This window comes from Mustela nigripes, chromosome 4 (genome assembly GCF_022355385.1).
Source record: "Mustela nigripes isolate SB6536 chromosome 4, MUSNIG.SB6536, whole genome shotgun sequence".
Classification (NCBI taxonomy): Eukaryota; Metazoa; Chordata; class Mammalia; order Carnivora; family Mustelidae; genus Mustela; species Mustela nigripes.
This window is the reverse complement of record NC_081560.1, coordinates 162,137,492-162,159,883: the sequence shown is the minus strand read 5'-3', so window position 1 is coordinate 162,159,883 and position 22,392 is coordinate 162,137,492. Positions and strand designations below refer to the sequence as shown.

The 22,392-nt window shown below is 53.7% G+C and overlaps 1 protein-coding gene across 6 annotated transcripts in view; it reads left to right on the top strand.

The window, feature by feature from the left end:
- Positions 1-22,392, top strand: part of CRTAC1 (cartilage acidic protein 1) — a 150,196-nt gene that overhangs the window by 119,416 nt on the left and 8,388 nt on the right. For 2 of the 6 annotated variants that reach the window (XM_059398294.1, XM_059398289.1), the window contains exons 9-15: positions 2,504-2,586; positions 3,369-3,469; positions 3,859-4,027; positions 13,055-13,200; positions 13,681-13,723; positions 15,580-15,723; positions 16,197-16,214. In XM_059398294.1, the coding sequence (XP_059254277.1) occupies positions 2,504-2,586; positions 3,369-3,469; positions 3,859-4,027; positions 13,055-13,200; positions 13,681-13,723; positions 15,580-15,723; positions 16,197-16,214 (704 nt within the window). Of the gene's footprint in view, positions 1-2,503; positions 2,587-3,368; positions 3,470-3,858; positions 4,028-13,054; positions 13,201-13,680; positions 13,724-15,579; positions 15,724-16,196; positions 16,616-16,643; positions 16,929-22,392 lie in introns of those variants that run through there. The other 4 variants (XM_059398292.1, XM_059398293.1, XM_059398291.1 and 1 more) reach the window with 4 other exon arrangements.

The window sequence follows — 22,392 nt, the reverse complement described above, 5'->3', positions numbered from 1 at the left end:
AAGATCAATTGCTCGTTAACAGAGATACTACTTTCCTTCTCTGGCTAATAAAGTGTCACTTGCCAGGGCCACTGAGCACAAGGGAGTCTAGTGATCTCCTCACTGTGGCCTGAGGACCCAGGCCCCTCCCCCATCCGCCTGCCCACCTGGCTCTCACACACCTCTGGCCACCCCGAGGGCAGGCTGGCCCGGGACTGCCATGGACGAGGACAGGGTCACCCCATAGTGGTCCCATGGGTTAGTGTCTTGGCCTTCCCACAGCCACAGCGTGAGCCACTTCCCAGGCACATGACTATGCTCCAAGTCCTAGAGCCAGATGGGTCCTGAGCTCACGGCCCAGAGTGTGAGGGGCTATAGTCTGGGCTGTCGCTCCAACGGCCACCCTGCAGGTTTGGCCCCACCTGTCTCTGTCGCTGAATGGAACACAGCAGGCTCCTCGTGGGAGATGCTGGGGACTCAAAGCCTCCGTGTGCTTGAGCCTGCAATCTTGCAATGAGGAGTGAGGTAACCAAGGATTTCATCACCCAAACCAGATGCTTAGTGAGCATAAGGAGTCCTGTTGATAATGGCGGGCCGGCGGGCCAACACGGACTCTCCCAGGCCAGCCGGGATATGACGGTCACACTGCTGACATTGACACCTGCCTCTGCTCTGTTCTCATCTCTTCACCCCTATGCCGCTCCCCAGCTCCTGTCTCTGGCTCTGAAAGGGATTCCTACAGGAGCCTTCAGCAAAGTGCTTGAAAATGCAAATCTGGCCATACCCCTTTTCCACTTGAAACCTTTGGAAGCCCCCCACTGCCTTCTCTTGGACTCATCCCACACCCCACTTTGTCCCCCACCTGGTCACACTCCATTTCTCCGTTTACAGCCGAGCTTCCGACACTCTCCCTCTGTTCAGTTCTGGGCTGTCCCCCGCCCGGACCCTCAGGCAGGCCACCCCCTCCGCCCCTTGCTCCTCCGTCTTCCCCTGAGTGACCACACTCATCTTCCGGTCTCAGCTTAGTCGGCCCTTCCTCCAGGAAGCCTGAAGCCCGAGTGGGCTTGCCCAGCTCTCCGTCCCCTCAGCCTCTCTCCCTGTTGGCGTTCGGAGCTCTGTCTGAGACTCCCTGCGGTCATGGACCCTGAGCTCCGTCCTACCTGACGCACACCACAGCTGCAGCCCCCCACACGCTAGACAGCACACAAAAGTCACTGCCAAAGAATTTGATGGGCAAATACGTCGATGCAGTGGAACTGCTGGGCTTTGTCCTTGGGAACCCTTAACTGTACTGTCACTTAAACCTGAACCCAGCTGTGGCAGAGCCTGCGGTTCACAGGAGGTCAAAGGGACTGTGGTTGTTGGCAGGCCAAGGCACATGTAGCTCACATGCCGGAGTGCACCCAGGCACGCGGCCCTCCACCCGGTCCACACCCGTGGGTGAGCTCAGCACAGATGCCTGGGGCCTACAGATGGCTCTCCCAGGGCTGCTGCTCACCACAGCAAACCCCCTGCACCCTGCCACCACAGGCTCCAGCTCAGGGGACCCCTGCCCCCCCCCACCCGAAGTCACTGGCCACAGCCCAGCCCGCTGGTGACTCTGTGACTTGAGCAGACAAGAGCCATCAGCAGTGTCACGGGGGTAGAGATCAGATCCCTCCTAGCCCCCTGGCTCCCCCAGTATTGCTCCACACATCCAGGCCAGAGCAGCCAAGGCTATAAGAATCTAACAAGTGAGAAAAATTGGGGGAAGCTCATCGCCATCATCAGCATTGAGCTCAGTGCGGAGACAGAGCAAGACGCTCACAGTGGGCTTTTCTGAAGCAAGTATTGCCGTGATTCAGAGCTTAAAATAGAGCCCCTGCAGCCCAAAGGGACCCGTTTCCGCCCTCTTTGCCACTGGACTTCATCCTCGCCTCCTGCAGACACGCGCGCAGAGCTTCCCTGGGGGGCCACACGCTGTGCCAGGTGCCCGGGAAAATGCGAGAACCAGTAACACGTGGTCCCAGCCTGTGAAGAGCTCCCATCCAACTGGAGAGAGAAGAGGCACTCGCTCAGAGCTTTACCACAAGGCAGGAAGTGACAAAGGCTGAACAGGAAGGCCCTGCTTCCCGCATGACCGTCAGGGAGGGCTTGAAGGAGGTGGCATCTGAGCGGTTTCAATCCTAGTTACACCCAGAACTCAGAAGCCCAGGGCCACTTGAAGGAAGGAGAAGGTCAGTTGAAGGTAGCTGCGTCCCTGCCCCTTCTCCATCTATCAACTGCCCTTCCCCAGGCTGTCTATAACTCATCCATTAGAGAAAGAAAAATCAATATTTACCAACGTAAATTAAAACCCAGGAAGGGAACAGGCAGGGTGTAGACAGGCTCTGTGAGCAGATGGTGGCTCAGTAGGCGCCCACGTGGGGCCCGGCGCTGCTCAGGGGACAGAGACGGGAGCAAGTGGACCTCTGAGTTCAGGGGGCCCGCGAATGCCATGCTGGCACATTAGTCATCCAGGAACAACCTGTCTCCTCTCCTGCAGGGTCATTCGCAGGGAACACGGTGACCCCCTCATCGAGGAGCTCAATCCCGGTGATGCCTTAGAGCCTGAGGGTCGGGGCACAGGTGAGGGCACCTGGGGGCTCCAGCCTCCCCTCCTCTGTCTCTGCCCTGCCCCGGCACAGGATGAGGGCAAGAGGACTAGGGCTGCCAGCTCCCGAGGGTTGGGTGAGTCCCTGGGAGCCCCAGGCCGGAAACAGGGGAGCCAACGATCCGTGTGGGGCTCTGGAAATCCATGGGCAGTAGGTTCTCTGACACCAGGCAGGGATAGAAAGGAGAGGCTACGGTCCTGCAATCTGACCCTTCCCCTCTTGGTATTCAGCCTGGTGTCAGAGAAAGAGCACTGGAACGGGAGTCCCAAGCCTCGGTCCTGGCACTGCCTCACTTGTGGTCTTGGAAGAGGTGCTTCGCCTTCTGGGTCCTACCCTGCACATGCATGGAAAGGATAATGCCATCTGCCCTCCTTACCTCTGTGTGTGGTAGTGAGGACCCATAGGAGCCCATGAATGTGCAGACATGACATATGGACAACAGTTACAAAAGTAAAAGGCGTGTGTGATAGATGAGGAAGAAGTCCTTATGGTCTGAGCAGTTGGCACCCACTGTCTCCATGCGAAGTTCAGGGAAAGGAAAGGGAGCCCCTTTCATGATCTCCTGTCACAAGCCGGCTGTGAGAAATCTGAGGACAGAGGCTCCCTGCCCCCCGCCCCGCTTCCTGCCCCAATGCTGTGCTCTCGGCTTCCCCCCTACCCCCAAGGGGGCATGTGCACGACTGGGCAGTGGTCGGGAGCCCCTCTCCCTCTTGGGTCTCCTGGCCGATGGCCAGAGTGAAATCTGCCTTGTTACAGGGGGTGTGGTGACAGACTTCGATGGAGACGGGATGCTGGACCTCATCTTGTCCCACGGGGAGTCCATGGCTCAGCCGCTGTCTGTCTTCCGGGGGAACCAGGTGCGCATGCGCCCCGGGGCCCATGGAGTGCGACCAGTGTGCTCCTCTGGGTCTAAGGTGGACGAGGGCAGAGGCTCCGGGGATACTTGCTTGCCTGGCATGGTGGGAAATAGAAACCCAGGAAATAAATCACAGCCACACACAGTAAGCCTCCAAGAAGGGCTGCCTCGTGGGAGAAGCTCTTGGCCCCTCCACTGTCCACCAGCACTTCTCCAAAAACTGCTTTTCCTGAGCCTCTTGGCTTTTCCCTCATTCTTCCAGTTCCTCTCTTTCCAAACTTGTGCCTCGTTCACCTTCCTTCTCTCTTCTGTCTGCTCCCCCTTCCTTCCCTCCCTGCCCCTCCTGCCCCCCACCCCCTGATACTCACCTGCCTTCCTCCCTACCTGCAGGGCTTCAACAACAACTGGCTTCGAGTAGTACCTCGGACCCGGTTCGGGGCCTTCGCCCGGGGAGCTAAGGTTGTGCTCTACACCAAGAAAAGCGGGGCCCACCTGAGGATTATCGACGGGGGTTCGGGCTACCTGTGTGAGATGGAGCCCGTGGCACACTTTGGCTTAGGTGAGTCAGAGCAGGGGACGGGGTAGGCAATGGGCTGTCGCGCCCAGATGGTGGTGGGCTCCTAAAAGTGTGTCCTAAAGCATGCTCGGGAATGGAGGGCTGCCAGTGTATGGTACATCCAGGTCCAGCGTCAGCTGCAGCGGATACCAGCCATGCAGGCAACCCTGCTCCAAAATGAACCTGAACTCCAGAGAGAGGTTTCCATGCTCTGCCCTTTGCATGGACTCCCACTGCTGTCCTCTGTTGAATTCGTTCACCTTCGGGTCAGAGTATTTAATCATCCCCGAGTCCAAGACTGGGGCCTTGTTCGAACATTGCCCTGCAGACTTGTCCACACCAGCTGTGGACTTGGCCTCTTGGGACCGGCTTAGTGATTAAAGCCTCCCCAAACCGCTGGTGCCTTCCCTTAGCTGGAAGGCTTAGAGAACCCCTGCATTCTTGGCAGCGGTGTGATCACCCCCAGGGGGGTGAAAATTGGTTCCTGTCTGGAGAAGGGAAGCAAGCAAATCGTACTCTGTGTTTATAGGCTTAAGAGAGCACATGTACAGTGATCCCGTACACCTGTCATATGCATGAGCCATGGCCACACACCTATCAGAACAGCTACCAAAAATAGCGATAACACCACATGCCGGCGAGGGTGCGAAGAAATGCACTTGCCGGTGCATTTCTGGTGGGAAAGCAACATGGTACAGCCACTCTGCAAAACAGTTTGGCGGTTTCTTTAAAAAGAAAAAACCAAACCCACGACTACTATAAGACCCAGCCACTGTACTCTCGGGTATTTATCCCAGGTGAACAGAAACTTCTGTCACATAAAAATCTATGCAAGATTTTTCCAGTAACTTTGTCGGCAGCCGCCCAGACTGGAAGCACCCGGGGGGCGCCGCGTAATACGTTATGGTTCAACAAACCGTTGTCCATCCGCACCAGGAATGTTACTCAGCAATAAGGAGGAGGAACTGCTGATATATGTAGCAGCTTGAATAGCTCTCTGGGGCATCACAGGGAGTCGGGGGGAAGGCCCATCTCATAAAGTAGGCCCATACTGTTGATTCCATTTATATAATATTCTCAAAATGATGAAATTACAGAGACAAAGGAATGCCTGGAAGGCTCCGTTGGTTAAACGCCTGCCTTCAGCTCAGGTCACGATCCTGGTCACAATCCAGAGTCCGGGATCGAGCCCCGCTTCGGGCTCTCTGCTCAGTGGAGAGTCTGCTTCTCCCTCTCCCTCTGACCCTCCCCATTCTCATGCTCTCTCTCCCCCTCTCAAATAAATAAATAAAGTCTTAATTTTTTTTTTAATTAGAGACAGAAAATAGAACAGTGGTTGCCACGGGTGGGTAAGGCCACATAAAGGGAAAACCTGAGGGAGGTTTCTGGGATGATAGAGCAGTCCTATGTCTTGATTTTGGTGATGGTTGTTAGACAAATCCATGTGTGTGATAAAATGACATAAAACTACACATGGTACCAATGTGAATTTCCCAGTTTTGGTATCACGCTACAGGGGCAACTGGGGGAAAGGTATTATTTCTGTACTATTTTGCAACTTCCTAAGAATCTAGAATTATTTCAACATCAAACGTTTTTAAAGAAATGCATTGGGGAGGAAATAGTGTGGGAGGGTAGGAATGTCTAACGAGCCTTCTTGGGAAGAGGGGCAATCCTGGAAAAAGTGTGGAGGAGCCAAGAGTGACTTTATTAAAACACAACGGTTAAGAAAGCATCTGAGTCGAATATACATAGGCTCCAAGTCAGACACCCTCACCCATGTGTTAGCAGCTCCTGGGGAGATATAATATTAACATTGGAAGAGTAGGCAACATGGTCTGAAGTTAATATACATGTATATACTAATATACACATTATTATATTATACATCATACAGACAATGGAAAAAGCAGGAAGTAGGAACAGTGATTCTGAGTAGCTGGACTGACTTAGTAACTCTCAGGCGTTCCAGGAAGAACTTTGCTCTTACTATGTCCTTTCATGCTCACAACCCCCCTTGAGAGACGGGCATTACTTGTCCCCATTTTACAGATGGGAAAACTGAAGATCACAGCAAGTAAGAAACCTGCCAAGGTCACGTGACCAATGGGTGGCAGAGCTGACCTTAAAATTCAGACCCACCCGGCAGTGTGATTTTTATTTCCTTGCATGTGTTTTGTGTGTGTGTTCCAACTTTTATAGGAACACATAATATTTATGCAGTCTGGGAAAGAAGCATAAAGTTTTAGGGGACCCAGGGCCTGGTTCTATGAGCATGTTTTTGAGCTGTTTCGCCCCAGATGGGTCAGCTCCCTGTTGAAGCATTTGTCACTTTTACAGTAGCCATTTGCTACACTGGCCCAGTACAAGATGACTTGAATACCTAGTCCTCTCTCGCCGAACACTGTAGCTGACTGTCCTTGAGCGCTTAGCGTGTGCCAGGCTCTGGGCTAACGGACTCCACACAAGAAACTTCACGCAGTTCTTACCGCAATGCAATAAATCATAACCCCTTTACACAGGTCAGAAAACTGAGGCTCGGGCTAACTAACAGGCCCCAAATCCCATCTCCAGAAAGTAGAAAGGGCCGGATTTGGATCCCGACTCCTTGGTCACCACTGACCACCATAACTTAAGAGCTTGACCTCCCAGAGCTGCTCTGCATGGACCCAGCCAAGGTTCTCCTGCTTTGCCTCTTTCTTCCTGGACATCCATGTCCCCTCAGTTACCAAGCGACCCATGCAAGGCCATCCAATCACCAGGGTAACAGCTGCAGTATCCTAGGTGGGATGTTCACCCAGTATCCAGCTGGACAGCAGCTCCCACCCCACTGTATAGACAAGGAAATTGAGGTTCCACATAACAGTGTCAGGACAAGTTAGAGATGCTGCCCTGGTTGGGAGCCCCTCCAGACTGCCAATCCTCGATATCTTGCAAGGCCAGGGGATTTGTTCTGGCTCTGAACTCCAGCTCAGACTGCTCCATGAGTCCCCCTGGAAGCTCCTCTCCGATGCCAGGATCCACTCCCAGAGAGTCACAGAAGGAAGGCTACTCTTAGGGACTGGTCCCTGTGGGTCAGCCCTGGGCCTGGCAGTGAGACTCCCGGAGGCGGCTGAGCTGGCAGCAGAACCAGGAAGAGGGACACAGCGAGGAGCAGGTGGGCTCCATCCCTGCAGCTCCAAGGTCCCTAACCCAGGAGGGTCTCCTTCATGGATCCAGCGTAGCGCAAGCCTTCCTGATTGATTGAGGGGCCGCCAATGGGGTGGGAAGAGAGGGAGCCACGAGGAAAGGCCAGACAAAAGGAAAGGTTAAAGAAAGAGAGAGGATGGGGCACACAGGCAGACAGGGCACTAGTGAAACCATGAGATGCAGAGAGATGTGGGAAAGAGATGAATGGGACAAAAAAGAGATACTCCCTGCCCTCCAGGCTCATAGTCTGAAAACGGCAGATGGACACAGAAACTCCGGGGCAAGGCATATCTGGATGCACCATCACATTGGCCCAGGGGCTGCGTGAGGACAAACACAGGAGGAATAGTCCTGCTTTCCCAAGGACATGGGCTTAGTATGGGCTCTAGCTAGATGGTAGGGATTTAGAAGGCACAGAGGGTTGCAGAAGAGAGCATCCTAGGGGCTAGCCTGGCTTGAACAAAGGCCCAGAGATGGGAGTGTGTTCAGGTGCCCACATAACCAAATGGTCTGGTCAGAAGGGAGCCTAGAGAGGGAAGCCAAAGCCGAGCTGGGGGTATTGGGGGTAGCCAAGAGCCAGGCTAAAGGGGACAAGCAGATCAGAGGGGTTTGTTCAGCCCTGCAGGGCAAGCTGAAGTCAGGCTATGCTGGGCTGGGGTAGGGCCACCAGGGGCCTTCCAGGGAGACCAGTGCTTGCAAATGTTCTTAGAAGGATTTAATGGTTTTGCTGATTGTAGGAATAACACATATTGATTATAGGACAATTAGAAAGTATAACATCATTACAAAGAAAGGAAAAAGAACCTCTGATCTCACCATTATCTTTTGAATATTAAGTGAAAAGTAAATGTTTCTCCCTTTACCCTCTCCCAGTACCATTTGATTCATTTAATCAACACGCATTTACTGAGCACGTACTATATGCTGAACCCTAATGAGACACAGATCCTTGCCATGGTTGATCTTACCTTCTAGTGGAACTAGTGGAAACATACACTATGTAATAAACATAACGACTGCATAAATATATAAAAGGTTATAAGATGTTAAGCGCTACTGAAAAGGAAATGCAGAACAGGGTAAAGGGGGTCAGGAGTGTGGAGGGGAGGTGCGGGGGTGGCCTGCTCCCACGCCCATGCTCCGGGATATAACTTTATTACATGCAAGATGCACGGGAGCACAGTTACAGGTAAGTACTCCTCGGGGATTTGTTTCCAATGAAAATGATTATGTTCTTCCCGTTATTTCGAAACTTGCTTCCCGCCCCCCTCAACAATATAACCAGGATGCCGTTCTGCACATGGGACCCCTACTTTGTTTCCCTCGGGTGCTGCCGGATAGTTCACTGGGTGGTGCACTCATCATTCATTGAGCAAGTCTCCTCCCAATGGACAGTTCGATGGTTTCTGGTCCTGACCAGTTTATTTCATGGCACTCAGGGTGACATGCTCGGGGCATGTCCAGCCCATGAATACAAGAAAGGCCTGCCTAGCTGTTCCAAATGACTGAGCCACAGCTGTGGGGCACACGGCTGTGCAGGGAGCCGGGGGTCTCTGGAGGGAAGACAGCCACCCTTCCAGCCCTCACGATGCTCCCGCTCACCCCAGCTGACCATACTCCCTTCCTCCCTTTGAGACTCATCCCCAGCCTCCCGCTGGCTTCGCAGCAATGGGTGGTGAGAGAACTGGACACAGACACGTGGGCGGCTGTGCACCGGTGCCCCTCGGCAACCTGTATCCTGGGCATGTGCATGTCCTGCTCATCTCTGCATGGAGCCCGGGTCAGAGGACGAGCTTCTCCGCCCCTCATGTGCTCGCCTCACTCCCGAGGGTCTGGGCTGCCTTGTACCTACAGTAAAAACTCAGGGACCTCACTGGGCACATGTTTCATTCTCTGGGGTTCCCAAAGGGCCCACTCGGCCATGCAGAATGCCCTCATCTTCACCCGTACAAGCGGCGTCTGCCACCACCCTCCCCACCCCTGCTCCACAGTGCTCCTGGCCTTGTCCCACCCCTGCTGTGGCCCACCCTGGCCTTTGCCGGCTCCTTCTGGTGCAGATGGGCAGCCAGGCTCATAAAAAAGCATTTCCGCTCACGGCCCCTGTGGGGTCCCCACTGCATGCTGGTTGCTCTGAACCCGCAGCCTTGCTTCCCCACCACGCCCCAAGCCCCCTCCCTACGTATCCCACACCCTGGCTCTCCATTTCCCGCTTTGCAGAGGGCTGAGGTCACTCAACCAAACCCAGAGAGTTAAAAACAAGCACCCGCCACCGACTTGCTTGCCCCTGCCAGCCCCATCGGGGGCTCCTCACCGGCCAGCTCACCCCAAGCAGTGATGGCACGCCCGTATCCCCACCACATACTACAGCACCTTCCTTTAATTGTTTGCAAGTGACTCAGAGCAGCCTCCAAGCCTGCTGGTGCTCATTTATGGAAGGAAAATTCAGTGGCCCACATAAAAATTGCTTTATTGAAGTGCAAAAATATTCCACCAACTGTATTCCCACCATCTGTTTTGCTGGTACTTCTGAAAAGCGCAATTCTCTGTGCCTCTTTGGCCTTTGTCCTTTAAAAGCTGCCGGAGGTGACTCCCTGCTGCTCTTGGCCTCCGAGCTGCACTGGTGAATGGGGCCTCCTCCACTCCCTGACTCACAGCCCCAGCAGACAGACAGCTTCCACACTGCCCTTGTGCGGTGCCTGAAAAGACCTGAGACGTCTGGAGACTTGAGAAGGAACAGCCAAGCTTGGGGACAGGAACCTGGGCTCCAGGCCTCACTCAGACACCTGCAAGTCACTTCTTGCCAATGTCTACACCTGGAGAATGCGGCTAGAACACCCCCCTCTCAGGGCAGTCAGGAGGATTCAGATAAGCCTCACACGTGAAGGCACAGAAGTCCATCCCTGTCTCCTCCCCACTCCCACCCCTGCCTAATTCACACTCGCATGCTCTGCTTCCCCACCTTGAACTTCTCCCTGATCTTCAAATACACATGACCTTTTCACACCTCTGTACCATGCCGGACCCTTTGCCTGACCCGCTCCTTCCCTTCCCTTCTCTGCCTCACAGACTCCTACTCCTCCCGCAACACCCAAATGAAGTGACTTTTAACACCTGCCTCTCTGACCAAATGGCACCAACGCTATGGCTTCATGCTCCCAGTTTAACATAATCACTAGGTTCCCTGCCCCTATGGGATGCGGCTCCTTCAGGTGGGAGCCTGCTAAATCCCAGATCCTGGATGCTAGGTCTGTTGGGGGCATGAGGGTGGAGTGAGCAGAACAAGGGCAAAGCAGATCCGGGCTTTGGGGTCAGATGTCCGTAGCTGGGGAACTATGAGCCATTTACATCACCTCCCCAGGTCTGAGCCCCTTTGTCGCTGAAATGGAAATGAGAGATCTAGTACCTTCCGCATGGTGCTGCCAAGAGGATCTGGTGCTAACACGGAGATCAGCGGGTACAGTTTGGGGGACACATTCTCCAGTATTATTGCCAGTCAATGAGGGTGCTTTGGGAACTACAGGGTGACTCCATGTCTAAGAGATGATGGTGTTGGGGATGCCAAGGGGACAGTCGGCCGGGGAGGGGCTCACATTGTGAAGAAGAAGGACTGTCCTCCCCAGGAGTGCTAGAGCTGTCGGCTGCATGCCCATCTTACAGATAAAGAAACTGAGGCCCCAGAGTCAGCAGAACACTTGGCAGTGGAGGAGGGAGTCCTACTGAGACGCCTCCTCCTTGGCTTACTTATCTTAGAGTCCCAGCCCCTCCCTGGGTTTGGAGGAAGGGAGGCAGCAGGACTCCGAAGGACGTGCTGCAAACACAGAATGTAAATTTGCAATTGTCTATGAATATTCGGTGACTCTTCTGAGTTATTTCGGCACTTCAGTCAGTCTGGAAAATGTATTCGTGTAACTGTTCTCTTGGCTTAGGTGAGAAACATTTGCTGTTCTTTGTCTCCTTTCTTTAATGGAAACATGTTTACTTTTTATATATGCCACTTAATTTGGGCATAATTTGTTCAACCTGAAAACGCCAGGTGCCTTTAACTTCAAGCAACTATTTCAAAACAGAAAAAACCTATAGGTGATACCCCCTGATCCCGTGTCCACCCCCTCCTCCAAAAGGAATTTTAGAAGGAGGGAGCAGAGGAAGAGAGGGTTAGGAGAAATTGTTTCTGGTTTCTGGGTCTGCTCCAGGAGTCTCTCCCGGAGCCGCGGCCCCAAGTGCCCTCGAGGCAGGGGCTGCCCACCCCTGACACCTTCGAGGGTGGGAGCAGGTCACCAGCCTCATTAACACACAACACAGCAGCAGCAGCAAGGCAAAGGGGAGGTCAGCGCAGGGAGAACCCCGACACTGGGTGATGTGGCCCGGAAGGGGCAGCTTCCTCGGGAAGCCCCAGAGTGGTGTGCTAGGACTCCGGGAGGAAGGGGCCTCTGGGACCCTCCGTGCCAGGCCTTCCCGGCCTCCCATCCCAAGGGGGCCCCTCTACACAGAGAAGTATACACGCACATTCCCCTTAAAGTCTGGCTGTGGCTGCCAACATTTTCTAAAATGCAGGAATTCCTTTTATACATGAAAATGTGTCACAGACTACCCTCCGCCCCCATAGTAGCTATCCTGGTAAAATCCACTGGTGGACAATAAGGGCCCGGAGCTGCTAGAAATTCAGCAACACGTTCTGGTTCCCCTTGTTTTTCTAAGAGTATCTGCATACATTACAGGGAAAGTAGCACAAACACGTGGGTGACGTATTGTTGATTCAGCCCACAGCTGATTGGGTTTGTGGACCCCTGAGCACTAGGCCCACATCTGGCCATCCCTGGTGGGGGACATCGAGGGGGCCACACCCTCTCTCCATCCTGGGCTGAGCACTGCCCTCTTTCCCAGGGTGACCGACTCGGAGAAGAGCTTCTCCCCACAGGTGAGGCCCAGTCCCCTCCTCCCGCCCACCCTAGTTCATAACCATTAGCCTGACTTTGCCGCAGTGACCGTCCCAATGCCTTAAGCAGGGGCCTGCAGCCAGCTCAGACACGGCCTAAACACCGGACAGATCTGCCCAAGCTACTTTCTACCGCCAAGGTAGCACATCGCTTGAAGGGTGTGTGCAGGCGGATTCTCCATGAATGTTCTCTGCGCTTCGCCATTAGCTGCTGTAAACATCTCAGCTCTGCAGATTGGGGCTTCCCTTGGGCCTTCCACAGTCCCGTTCTTTATCACCTCGGCTTTCATTCGGAGCTCAGCTCAAGGGCCTGCTCCCCGAAATCACCCTTGATCACCCTGCACTAGAAAAGGCCCCCAGCCAACCCCCAGTTCCTCTTTACCCTCTTGTTCTACTTTTGTTTTCTTCACAGAACTTCTCAGGATCTGACGTTATTTATGTTCCTCTTTTTGCCTGTCTATCCCCACCATTGTGGACGCTTCCTGGAAGCAGGCCCATTCCCAATGGCAGAAGAAAGTGTGGCCCCTAGCAGGCTATAATTGTAAATAATATAAGTATATAAATATAGCGACATGCCCAAGATTATATAACAAGTCAGCGGCACGGCTGGAATTTGGCCCCAGGTCCCCCAGATGCCCAGCCCTCACCACGTTCTTTCCAATGGAGCAGGAAAATGGTACAATCAAGATTTGAACACACGACTGCAAAGTCAACCTGCTTACCACCAGGCTTTACCTCCCCCCCCACCCCAAAAGAGCTTCATGCTGATTGGCCTGTCCACTGGAAAGTAAGCTCTAGAGCTGCATCGTCCCGTATGGTAGCCACTAGCCGTGTGTGGCTATGGAAATATAAATTAATTAACATGAAATAGAATGTAAAATTCAGTTCTATCTTCTGTCCGGCAGGGAAGGACGAAGCCAGCAGTGTGGAGGTGACGTGGCCGGATGGCAAGATGACGAGCCGGAATGTGGCCAGTGAGGAGATGAACTCCGTGCTGGAGATCCCCTACCCCCGGGATGAGGACAGACCTCAGGACCCAGCCCCACTGGAGGTGAGCAAAGGCGTCCGGGCCTCAGAGCCAGAAAAGCAGCACCCAACTTCCACCCCGCCCCACCCTGCAGCTCTATGGGTAGCATCTGGACTCCCCGAAATTTGCAGACTTTGCCCCTAGGATGGTGGAAATCTCAGCAAAGGGCAGGCTCCATGGTGATCCCTCCGTATGCAGTTTGGGCAGGGCCTGGTCACTGAAGAGGGCCAGGTTCTGTGAGGCATCCCGGCTCAGACACACGCACCCCACAGGAGTGAGATGAGCAGGAGTCTGAACAGAATGTGCTCTCGGCCATCCCCCAGCCTCCTATTCTCAGTGCAAGGGAAGGGGTCCTGGCAGGGAGGGGCTGCCCCCAGGCCCGGAGCTACGAGCACCCCTCGTTCTAGGGTCCAGGTGATGGCCGCTCTGCGGCTGTGATGAGGAGGGAAACTGAGGTGGGCTCTTCTTCACTCACTTGTGTCTCTGCTTCTGCCCACGCTGCAGTGCGGCCAAGGATTCTCGCAGCAGGAAAACGGCCATTGCCTGGGTGAGTTGCCTGCAGGCACCAGGGCATGGGGCAGAAGCCAGAATCTCCTTGGGGAATGCCAGCCTGAGCCCTGGCCAAGCTCAGACTGCAGACCAGAGGAGACAGGTGGGGAGGGAAAGGTGTTGTTTGCCTCAGGGGCTCCAGAAACCAAGATGGCTCCCCAGAGGGCAGTGATGTTCGCTGCTGGCAGGCAGAATCACTGCGGTTCTGGGAACTGTGAGTGCTTCCTGCTCTGAGCTCGGAAAAAGTTGGGCCCGGGGAGGGGACCCATAAGCACCTACTGTGCATGTGCTCCCAAATCCCAAGCCACCAGGTTTGCTACTGAGACCTAAGAATCAATAAGACAGACATAGTCCCTGCTCCCCCTGGAGCTTAGAGCCTGTGGGAGAGGCACAGGGGTGAACAGCGATGACCCTGCAGTGTGAGCGGGGCAGGGTGGGGGAGGGGAGGGTGTGGGCGCCCAGAGGCGGGGCCCTGCACCAGCTAGAGAGGGCTGGAGAAGGTGCCCCAGAGGAAACAAGGTCTAAGCTGAGAACTGGCTGCTGGGGTGGGGGGAGGCGGTTGCCAGGCAGGGAGAGGGGAGAAAGCGTTCAGGTGGAAAGCGCCACGTGGGCAAAGGACCACAGGTGAGAAAGTGGAGGAGGACAGCTCTAAGGGTGGCCCTGGGAGGAAATATGTCCCCTCCACTCTCCGTGTCCCCACCCCAGTGGCTCTAAACAGATGGTGCATGGACACAGAAATTCCAGCATCTGGCGTGAGCACCGGCAGGACCCTGTGAGGTCACCCTTCAGGCCACCTCTTCCTTCTTGTCACCCAGCAGACGTTTATGTGCCATGCACGGTGCTGGGGATGCAGGCCTTAAGCTCCAGCCCTGCTGTGAGGGGAACCACACACCTGTGACTGGGCAGCCGGAGGAGATGGGCTAAGAACCCTTCCAAAGGTGTCTCTGGGTACTGTTTTGGAAAGAGTGGTCAGGGAGAAGACCTTTGAGTTGAGACCCGAAGGATGAAAAGGTCCAGCCCCAGAAAGAGCTGAGCTTGAGCAGAAGCAAAGCACCCGAGGCAGGAATGGGGCCTGGTGCATGAAAGGAATGGGAAGGAGCCAAGTGCTAAGTCAGGGAGGGTGGCGAGGTGTCCAGAATTTGTTCCTAGGGCCCTTTGCAGTTAAGCAGGAGAGTGGCGTGGGGTCATTCACATTTTCAGAAGATGGACTGCAGATTGGATTGGAGGGAAATGCGGCAGCCAGGACGCGGGTCCGGAGGTGGCGGCGGCCCTCTGGGCAGCACGTAGTACGGGCTGGGGATAGACTGCAGCAGAGGAGGAGCTGGACCGACAGACGGGTACAGAGGGGGCAGAGTGGCAGGATCGGTTATGAAATTGCCTACAGAGGTAAGGGAAGAGGAGGAACTAGGAATCACTCCTATCCACGCTCAAGCAGCAGAGTGGGTGACAGGGGTGTGACTGCCTTAGGCGAGATGGGGTCGTGGGCAGGAGAAGTTTGAAGGCTGCGGGACATAGAGTTCCATTTTGGACCTACGGAGTGTGAGAAGCACATGAGATTCACGAGTCTGGAGCCCCAGAGATGGGTTGGGGGCTGGAGTCAGGAATCTGGACTCATCCATGTATGAAGACACCACCCACAGAAAGTGTGGTGGATAGAAGATCTGGGAGGAAGCCTGACACCCCCAACCTGTAGAGGTCAGGTAGAGAACAAGTCAGCCAAAAGGACTGAAGTGAGGAAGTTGAGGCCTAGAGAGAAGGACATGCCCAAGGTCACAGAATAGGTGGGGCGACAGAGGCTGAGCAAGGTCCCACTGCCCCACACCTCCTCAGTGAGCCACTCCCCTCACTTCCTAGACACCAATGAATGCATCCAGTTCCCATTCGTGTGCCCTCGAGACAAGCCCGTGTGCGTGAACACGTACGGAAGCTACAGGTGCCGGACCAACAAGAGGTGCAGTCGGGGCTACGAGCCCAATGAGGACGGCACAGCCTGTGTGGGTGAGTGAGGCCCTGCCACGGCCCAGTGCGACACGAGCAAGTGGTCTTCCGCTGGGGAGCCCTGGGGAGGCGCCCGATCGAGGTCCCCAGCCCTGACTTCTCCTAGCTGGCTGGAGTCTCCTTAGACCCCCACTGGGTCTCTAGGGAAGACCACGGCAGAGGTTTGGAGAAGGCCCACCACCACCACTCCCACCCTCTGAAGGGTCCCTGGGGTGCTGCGCCCTGCCCAGAAGTAGTTGCTCTTTTTCCTCCCCTTCTCACGTTCCCTGAAACAAATGTGTGTACCGTAAGGCCAGCCCATCTTCTCCTACCAGGGATAGAAACAAGCTCCTGCTACTCATCTTTGTCTGAATTTCTGAACTGGTGTTTGTCTTCTTCCTCCCAAATGCTTCCCCCCACCCCCATCCCACCCCAACCCCCTTTCTCTTTTTCCCATTTTCTCTCTCTCTTTCTCTCTCCCATCCTTTTTGCAGCTCAAGTGGCCTTTTTAGGTGGGTATCCTTCTGCTGCCTTTAGAATCTCTGAGCCTCTCTCTCGGGCCTCGTATCTCTCTCTAGGCCTTGGACTTTGCCTTCAGTTATATGCACTTTAAATCCCATCAATAAAGGAAAAAAGAAAAAAACAAAAACAAACAAAAAAACGACCTTTGTGGAAAACTAAATCTCTCCCGCTGCCTGTCTCTCTCTCCACGCCCAGCAGATTTTGTTGCGTGCTCCCTCGAAATGAACCCAGGGGTGGCCATCTTTGAAAAGGGAAGCTTGGGAGCTACAGATATTTATGTAATCTTAGTTATTTGTGAAGGCTTTCTATGGATGTTTTCTGAGGAAAAGAGAAAAGGGAAGTCTCCCCTCCTACCCCATCTACCCTCCCTCACTTCTTCAGAAGAATCATGGTAGTCCTGTCTTTTCTGTATTCTCCAGTGTCACAAGGACCCTATTTTGCCCTTAACAAAGATGGCTCCCAGGCGGTTGCTTGCTGTTGATTGACTCATGTACCATGTGCCTGCTGGTTTGGCCTGTGCTGTTTCTGCTCTGTGCACCCTGACTCATTGTGGTAGAGAAAGCCTTATTGGAGTTGGTGGTCATGATGGGAGGGGAAACGGTGACCCTTTGGGATTCTTGATAAAAATGTTAAAGTTGGAACTTGCTAAGTCTTCCAGCCACTTTCTGGAGAAATTATGCCAATAAACTCTCTGCTGGATATTTAGTGCCTAGCTGGTGCAAAAAAAAAAAAAAAAAAAAAAAAATGTGTCTGGGGCAAGTAGATGCTGGTTGGAATGTTGAATTAGCAGTAGTCCTTCCATCCCGGGGCACTTGGAAAGCAAATCACAAGACGGGGGAAGTATCTGCTCTGAGTGTGAACAGTGGTTTGGGGATGTGCACCAGTGTTCACATTTGGGGGGCTGGACTTTGAAGCAGGCAAGGGATGTAGGATGAGCAAGGGGCAGATTATGAAGGGAGTATTCCAGGCCTTCTACCTGGAGGAAGTCACTTTTCTACACTGGGCCTTAGTTTTCTTAATCGAAAGAGTAGGAGATTTGGTCTGGCATATCGCTAAAGGCCTTTCCTTTCTCAGACCCTTCAGTGTGTGGCTGGACAGAGACATGGCTAGTCTCAAGTTACCCTGATTTCTAGAAAGAATCTGGCAACTTAGTCTCCTCTGCAATATGCTTAGAAACCAGGAAGCTTCTGTAGCCAGGGGACCCTTTGGGAACGATGTTAACACCGTAGAAAATCTTCACAAGCAGCCTCGGTACTGAAGGCTTGTTATAAATCACAGATCTATTCTTCATGGGGGAAAAAAAGTTGCCCCAGGATGTAATAAAATCACATTTAAGAACAGAGCAAGCATTTTAAAAACATATTTAACAAAAAACCTACCATTTTCTAATATAATAATAATACTCCCAATAAATCACGAAATATGAATTCCTCATAGCTAGTACTGTTTTTACACTCAGAACAGGAGCTTAAATGAAAAGTCTCAAAATAAAAACAGCTACATTTTCACAGGAAAGCATATAACAACTTAAAAACTGCTCCACCTCTGGGCAGCCCCACTCCTATGTGCTCGTGTAGAATAAAGGCATGGATGGGCCCAGAGATGAGGCTCAGAGAGATGAAGCAATCTTCCCAAGGTCACAGAGCCATCTGGTCCCCAGGCAAGGCAAGAGCCCTTTCCTAGCACACCATCTTGTCAGGGGGTAACAGACTGGGCTGTCACTGCTCAACCTATTCCCTAGTCATTCTGAAAGCTACTGCCTTTCTCGAAAGGAACAAGTAGATCTAAGATAGTAAGATAAGTAAAACCCAAAACCCACAGAGGCAATAGTTCCAAATGTAATGCTAAATGACAAGATAAGAGTGTCCATTGACAGGCTCCACACAACAGCATGAGAAATAAGGGACAGGACCGCTCCTGAGACAGCCTGCCAAGGACATCAGAAAATTCAGGATGGCAGCAAACTTCAGATACCTTCTAAAGTAATAACAGCGAGTTTCTTATAACAGGGTATATTTGTGTCACCATACCCTGCTTGGTGGGGGGGCCAGATGAGTTAGCCGAGAGGAGCTCCAAATTCCCCCAGCTGTCAAGAGCACAGCTACAATACCCCAGCTCTAGGGTAAGAAGGCTTACTCTGGATGTGAGTCATTCATTCAACAAGTATTAGTTGAGCTGCTACTATGTGCCAGGTACTGAGCTAGGCTCTGGGCATACAGTGCTAAGTAGAGATGACACGTTTACTGTCCCCACACTGTCTTCCTCCAGCCAGGTGGAGGAGCCCAGTGCATGGGATGAGAGCAGGACTTACAGGGACCTTCTGAAAAATCTAGCTAAATTCTTGGGTGGCTACACCGGAAAGCAAGCTCCTTGCATCCGTTCACTCAAATATTCATTCAATAAGCATTCATCGAGAACCTCCTATGTGACAAGCACTGGGTCCCTTCCACGAGGAAGGTGACAAGGTCCAATGAAGGGCATCACGTCTCCTGCCCCCACGGTGCTTGTGTTGAGAGAAATATGAGGCTAAAAGATACAGAGTCCAGGCAAGTACTGACCCAACTCAGCATTATCTGCCCCCAAATAATAGAGCCTCCCCCTGGGCCAGGAATCTAGGCTTTCTGCGCCAAGTCCTACTAGTCCAGTACATTTGCTGGTCTGTGCTGAACTGGCCCCAGAGCCACACCAAGCTAGCCAGGCACAGGCTCCCCATCCCTCTTTCTTCCAACTTACCTTCCTCTGATGCCTGCAGGTGTCTACACCCTTGCCTGCCCCTTTTGGGCACAAACAGTTCAGTCCTTTCTTTGTCCCTTAGCCCCGCTCAAGCTCCTCACATCACCCTTGCCTTCTACGGGACTTGAGTTTGTAACAAAAATTGCACATGACTCCAGGGCTGACGAGTGGCACAGGCCTACAGGAGATCTTGCGAACAGAGCTGGACCCCATCTGGGGCAGCCCCGGCTCACTCTAGTAATAATAATATTAGTACCATTTTTATTCTGCCCAAGAACACTCCTCTTCCCCAGGAATGTACCCCCCACATCAGAAGAATAGCCACATTTAGTGAGCTTGGTGGGTCTGGGCCAGATCGAAGATCTTTAGAAGAATCTGCGTGTGTAATCCTCATAACAGTCCCAAATGGGAAGTGCTGTGATGACCCCAGTTTTACAGAGAAGCTAAGTGGCTTGTCCGGCTCACACAGAGCTTGGACAAACAGAGGAAGGACCCCATCAGAGCGGTCTGGCCCCCAGCCTGAGCTCTTAACACAGATGCTTCCTTCCTGTTCCCGGGGGTAGGGGGGCGGTGTGCGGTCACTAGTTGGTGACAAAAATCCACCATCCCTCCATGTTGCCCAGGGGCAGGGGATGGGTTAGGAAGGACCTAGGATCTGTGACAGTCATCACAGAGTCCCACTCCGGCAGCAAGAAGAGGCAGTAGTGTCCAGGCCGAGTTCCCTCACCAGCCGGTGTAGCCGGCCTTTGCAAAGGCAGAGCCGTGAATCACCCACACAGCTTCTTCAAGCTTTTACTCCGTCGCCAGCCCTGCTCTGGGGAGGTGCCATTCTGAGGGCCAAGAGTCTGATTATGCGTCACTCTGGCTGCTATGGCCCCCTCCCAGGGTCTGGGCATCACACCTCCACCGGCACCACTAGACTGTGACCCAACAGGAGCTCCACTCCAGCCTCCCAAACAGGGCCATTGGTCATTTCTTCAGAGGCCCCACAGAGGCAAGAAGACAAACACTTCATTTTCTTGGGGAGCCAGCTGGGGTTTTCCAGCAGATTCCAGTGTGACATCCCACCCAGACTGCCAGCCCCGGAGGCTAGCCAAGTCCCTCCCCTTCTCTCTCTCCCCCGGGTCAGCCCTATCTCTGTCTCTCGCCTGCAGTGTGGGCCAGAACCCCAGCCACATCCTGTCAGGCCTGAGGTGGTGTCTCCTTAGCAACAGACACATCCCCGAAGAGGAAGGAGGCGGGGAGAGCGCAGGGGCTGGTTGACGCCACAGATCACACCAACCCCTCCTTCAGCGGCCGTCCTCCTTGGGAACGGGGCTTGAATGGCGAAGGGGTTGAAGGGTAGACCATGAGAGAAAAATGAGAAACAAGAAGAGGGGAAAAGGCCTCCTTGGAGGAAGGAGCTAACATGTACGGAACGCCTGTCATGGGGCCAGAAGTTTACATGAAAGGCCCCAGGACTCCCCACACCCGTGCTATGGGTCACTCTGCTATGGGATAAATGTTACTCGTCTGTTTTCTCACCAACGCAGCAAGGCTCAGAAAGAACAAGTTCCCCGAGGTCCCAGGGCTGGTTGAGTGGCAAAAGCGGTGATTCAGACTGGCCACTGAAGCCTTCTGGGGAACAACCGCCAGGTAACACACACCTGGGCAAATTATTCAACCAGCTGTCACTTGGCATTCCCTGGCGGGACTCATACTGTGAGCTGGGCATTGCTTTCGTGTCTTAACCCATACGTCTGTGTGCAACACTGCCAAAGATTCCAGAATGGCCTGGCGACATATGGCAGGTGCTAAACTACTAAGAAGTAAAGGCTATAGTGTGTCAGAGGGGACAGGCGTGCTGGAGTGGGGGCAGCAGCATGAAGGCACATGGAGAGGAGAGCGCTGGGCTGGGGGCGGGAGAGCCCTGCTCTGGGAAAGAGGCATTTGAGCAGAAATGTAAAGTAGATGTGCTATCCTCTAGGCTCAGTTTTCTCATCTGTAAAATGGGGATAATACCTACCTCACGGAGTCATAATATTAAACAAGATGATCTAAAACACTCGACATGGTGCCTGGTACATAGTAAAGCCCCAAATAAATTTCCTATGTTAATAATATTCATAAGTGGGTGGCTCAGTGGTTGAAGCCTCTGGCTTCGGCTCGGGTCATGATCTCAGGGTCCTGGGATGGAGCCTAGCATTGGGCTCCCTGCTCAGTGAGGAGCCTGCTTCCCCCCATCCCCCGTCCCACTCTCTGCTGTCTCTCTGCCTACTTGTGATCTTTGTCTGTCAAATAAATAAATAAGATCTTTAAAAAATAATAATATTCATAAGTAGCAAAGGTCAGGATGGAGCCTGGGTCTATCCAGTGCCAAAGCTCACACGGCTCCCGGAGCACCCTGCTGTGGCCCAGGTCTCCCGGGAGTCTGCGGTGTGGGAGACGTGGAGGACCTTGGCTGCCCTCAGGCAGCTGACAGCTTTCCAGGGAAGAGACCTCAAGTCCAAATATAGCCCTAAGGCAGCAGAGCAGACCTTCCTGGGGTCTGGGCTGTGGTGCTGCTCCGCTTAGTTCTCACGCAGCACCATTCCCAGAGAGAATCACCATAAAATTAGGTGAACTGAGCAAAGAGACCGTGCCACTGACCGGGCTGCACAGAGCACAGGTCCACCAGCAGCTGGTGACCCGGCCTCGGGACTGGATCTGAGAAGTCATTTAGTCCTCCCTCATCCTGTTCAGCTGTGAAAACTGGGGCCCAAAAAGAACAGTGACTTCCAGGGGGACCACAGCCTAGTGGGGCATCGGACGCCCACCCAGGGCTCCCCCTTGCTCCCCCTGCCTCCTCCTCCTCCAGAAAACTCAAAGTATTTCACACGCGCAGTTGAGTGGCAAAAGCAGTGATTCAGACCTGCCACTGTCTGGCAACGGTTTCCGAAATAGGCGGGGGATGGGAGGGGGGCGTAGAGCTCATTCTTTTCACGGTGCTGACCCAGAATCAGAGTCCGCGTAAGTGCCCACCGAGCGAACCAAAGAACCACGCTTGGCCCATGGAGCCCAGCTAAGAAAGAGCCCAGTGGAAGTAGTAGGTGCATGGCGGGGCCCGCTCAGCTGCGAAGGTGGGGAATTGGGGGAGAAGGGTACTTACTAGCCCCAGGAGGATTCACCCACCTTAAAATCCTGGTGTTCAGGAAGCCCCCGGCAGGAGCTGAGCGGGGTCGGGGTGCTCGCTTCCTCCTCCCTCCCTCGCCTCCCAGGACAGGTGGAGATCACGAGCAGAGCCATGAGATCTCACGGCCAGGGCAACTCAAAGCAGCTGTGCAAGCACAGGGGAGGGCTAGGGTCGCTGCCTCTACCCTTTGAGCTAGTCCGTGGCCAGATACAGTTGAACTGTAGCATTCGGGGCCGCTTACTGGTCTGCGTCTGCCTAAGGGGATCTCAGGTCACGTTGCCCCC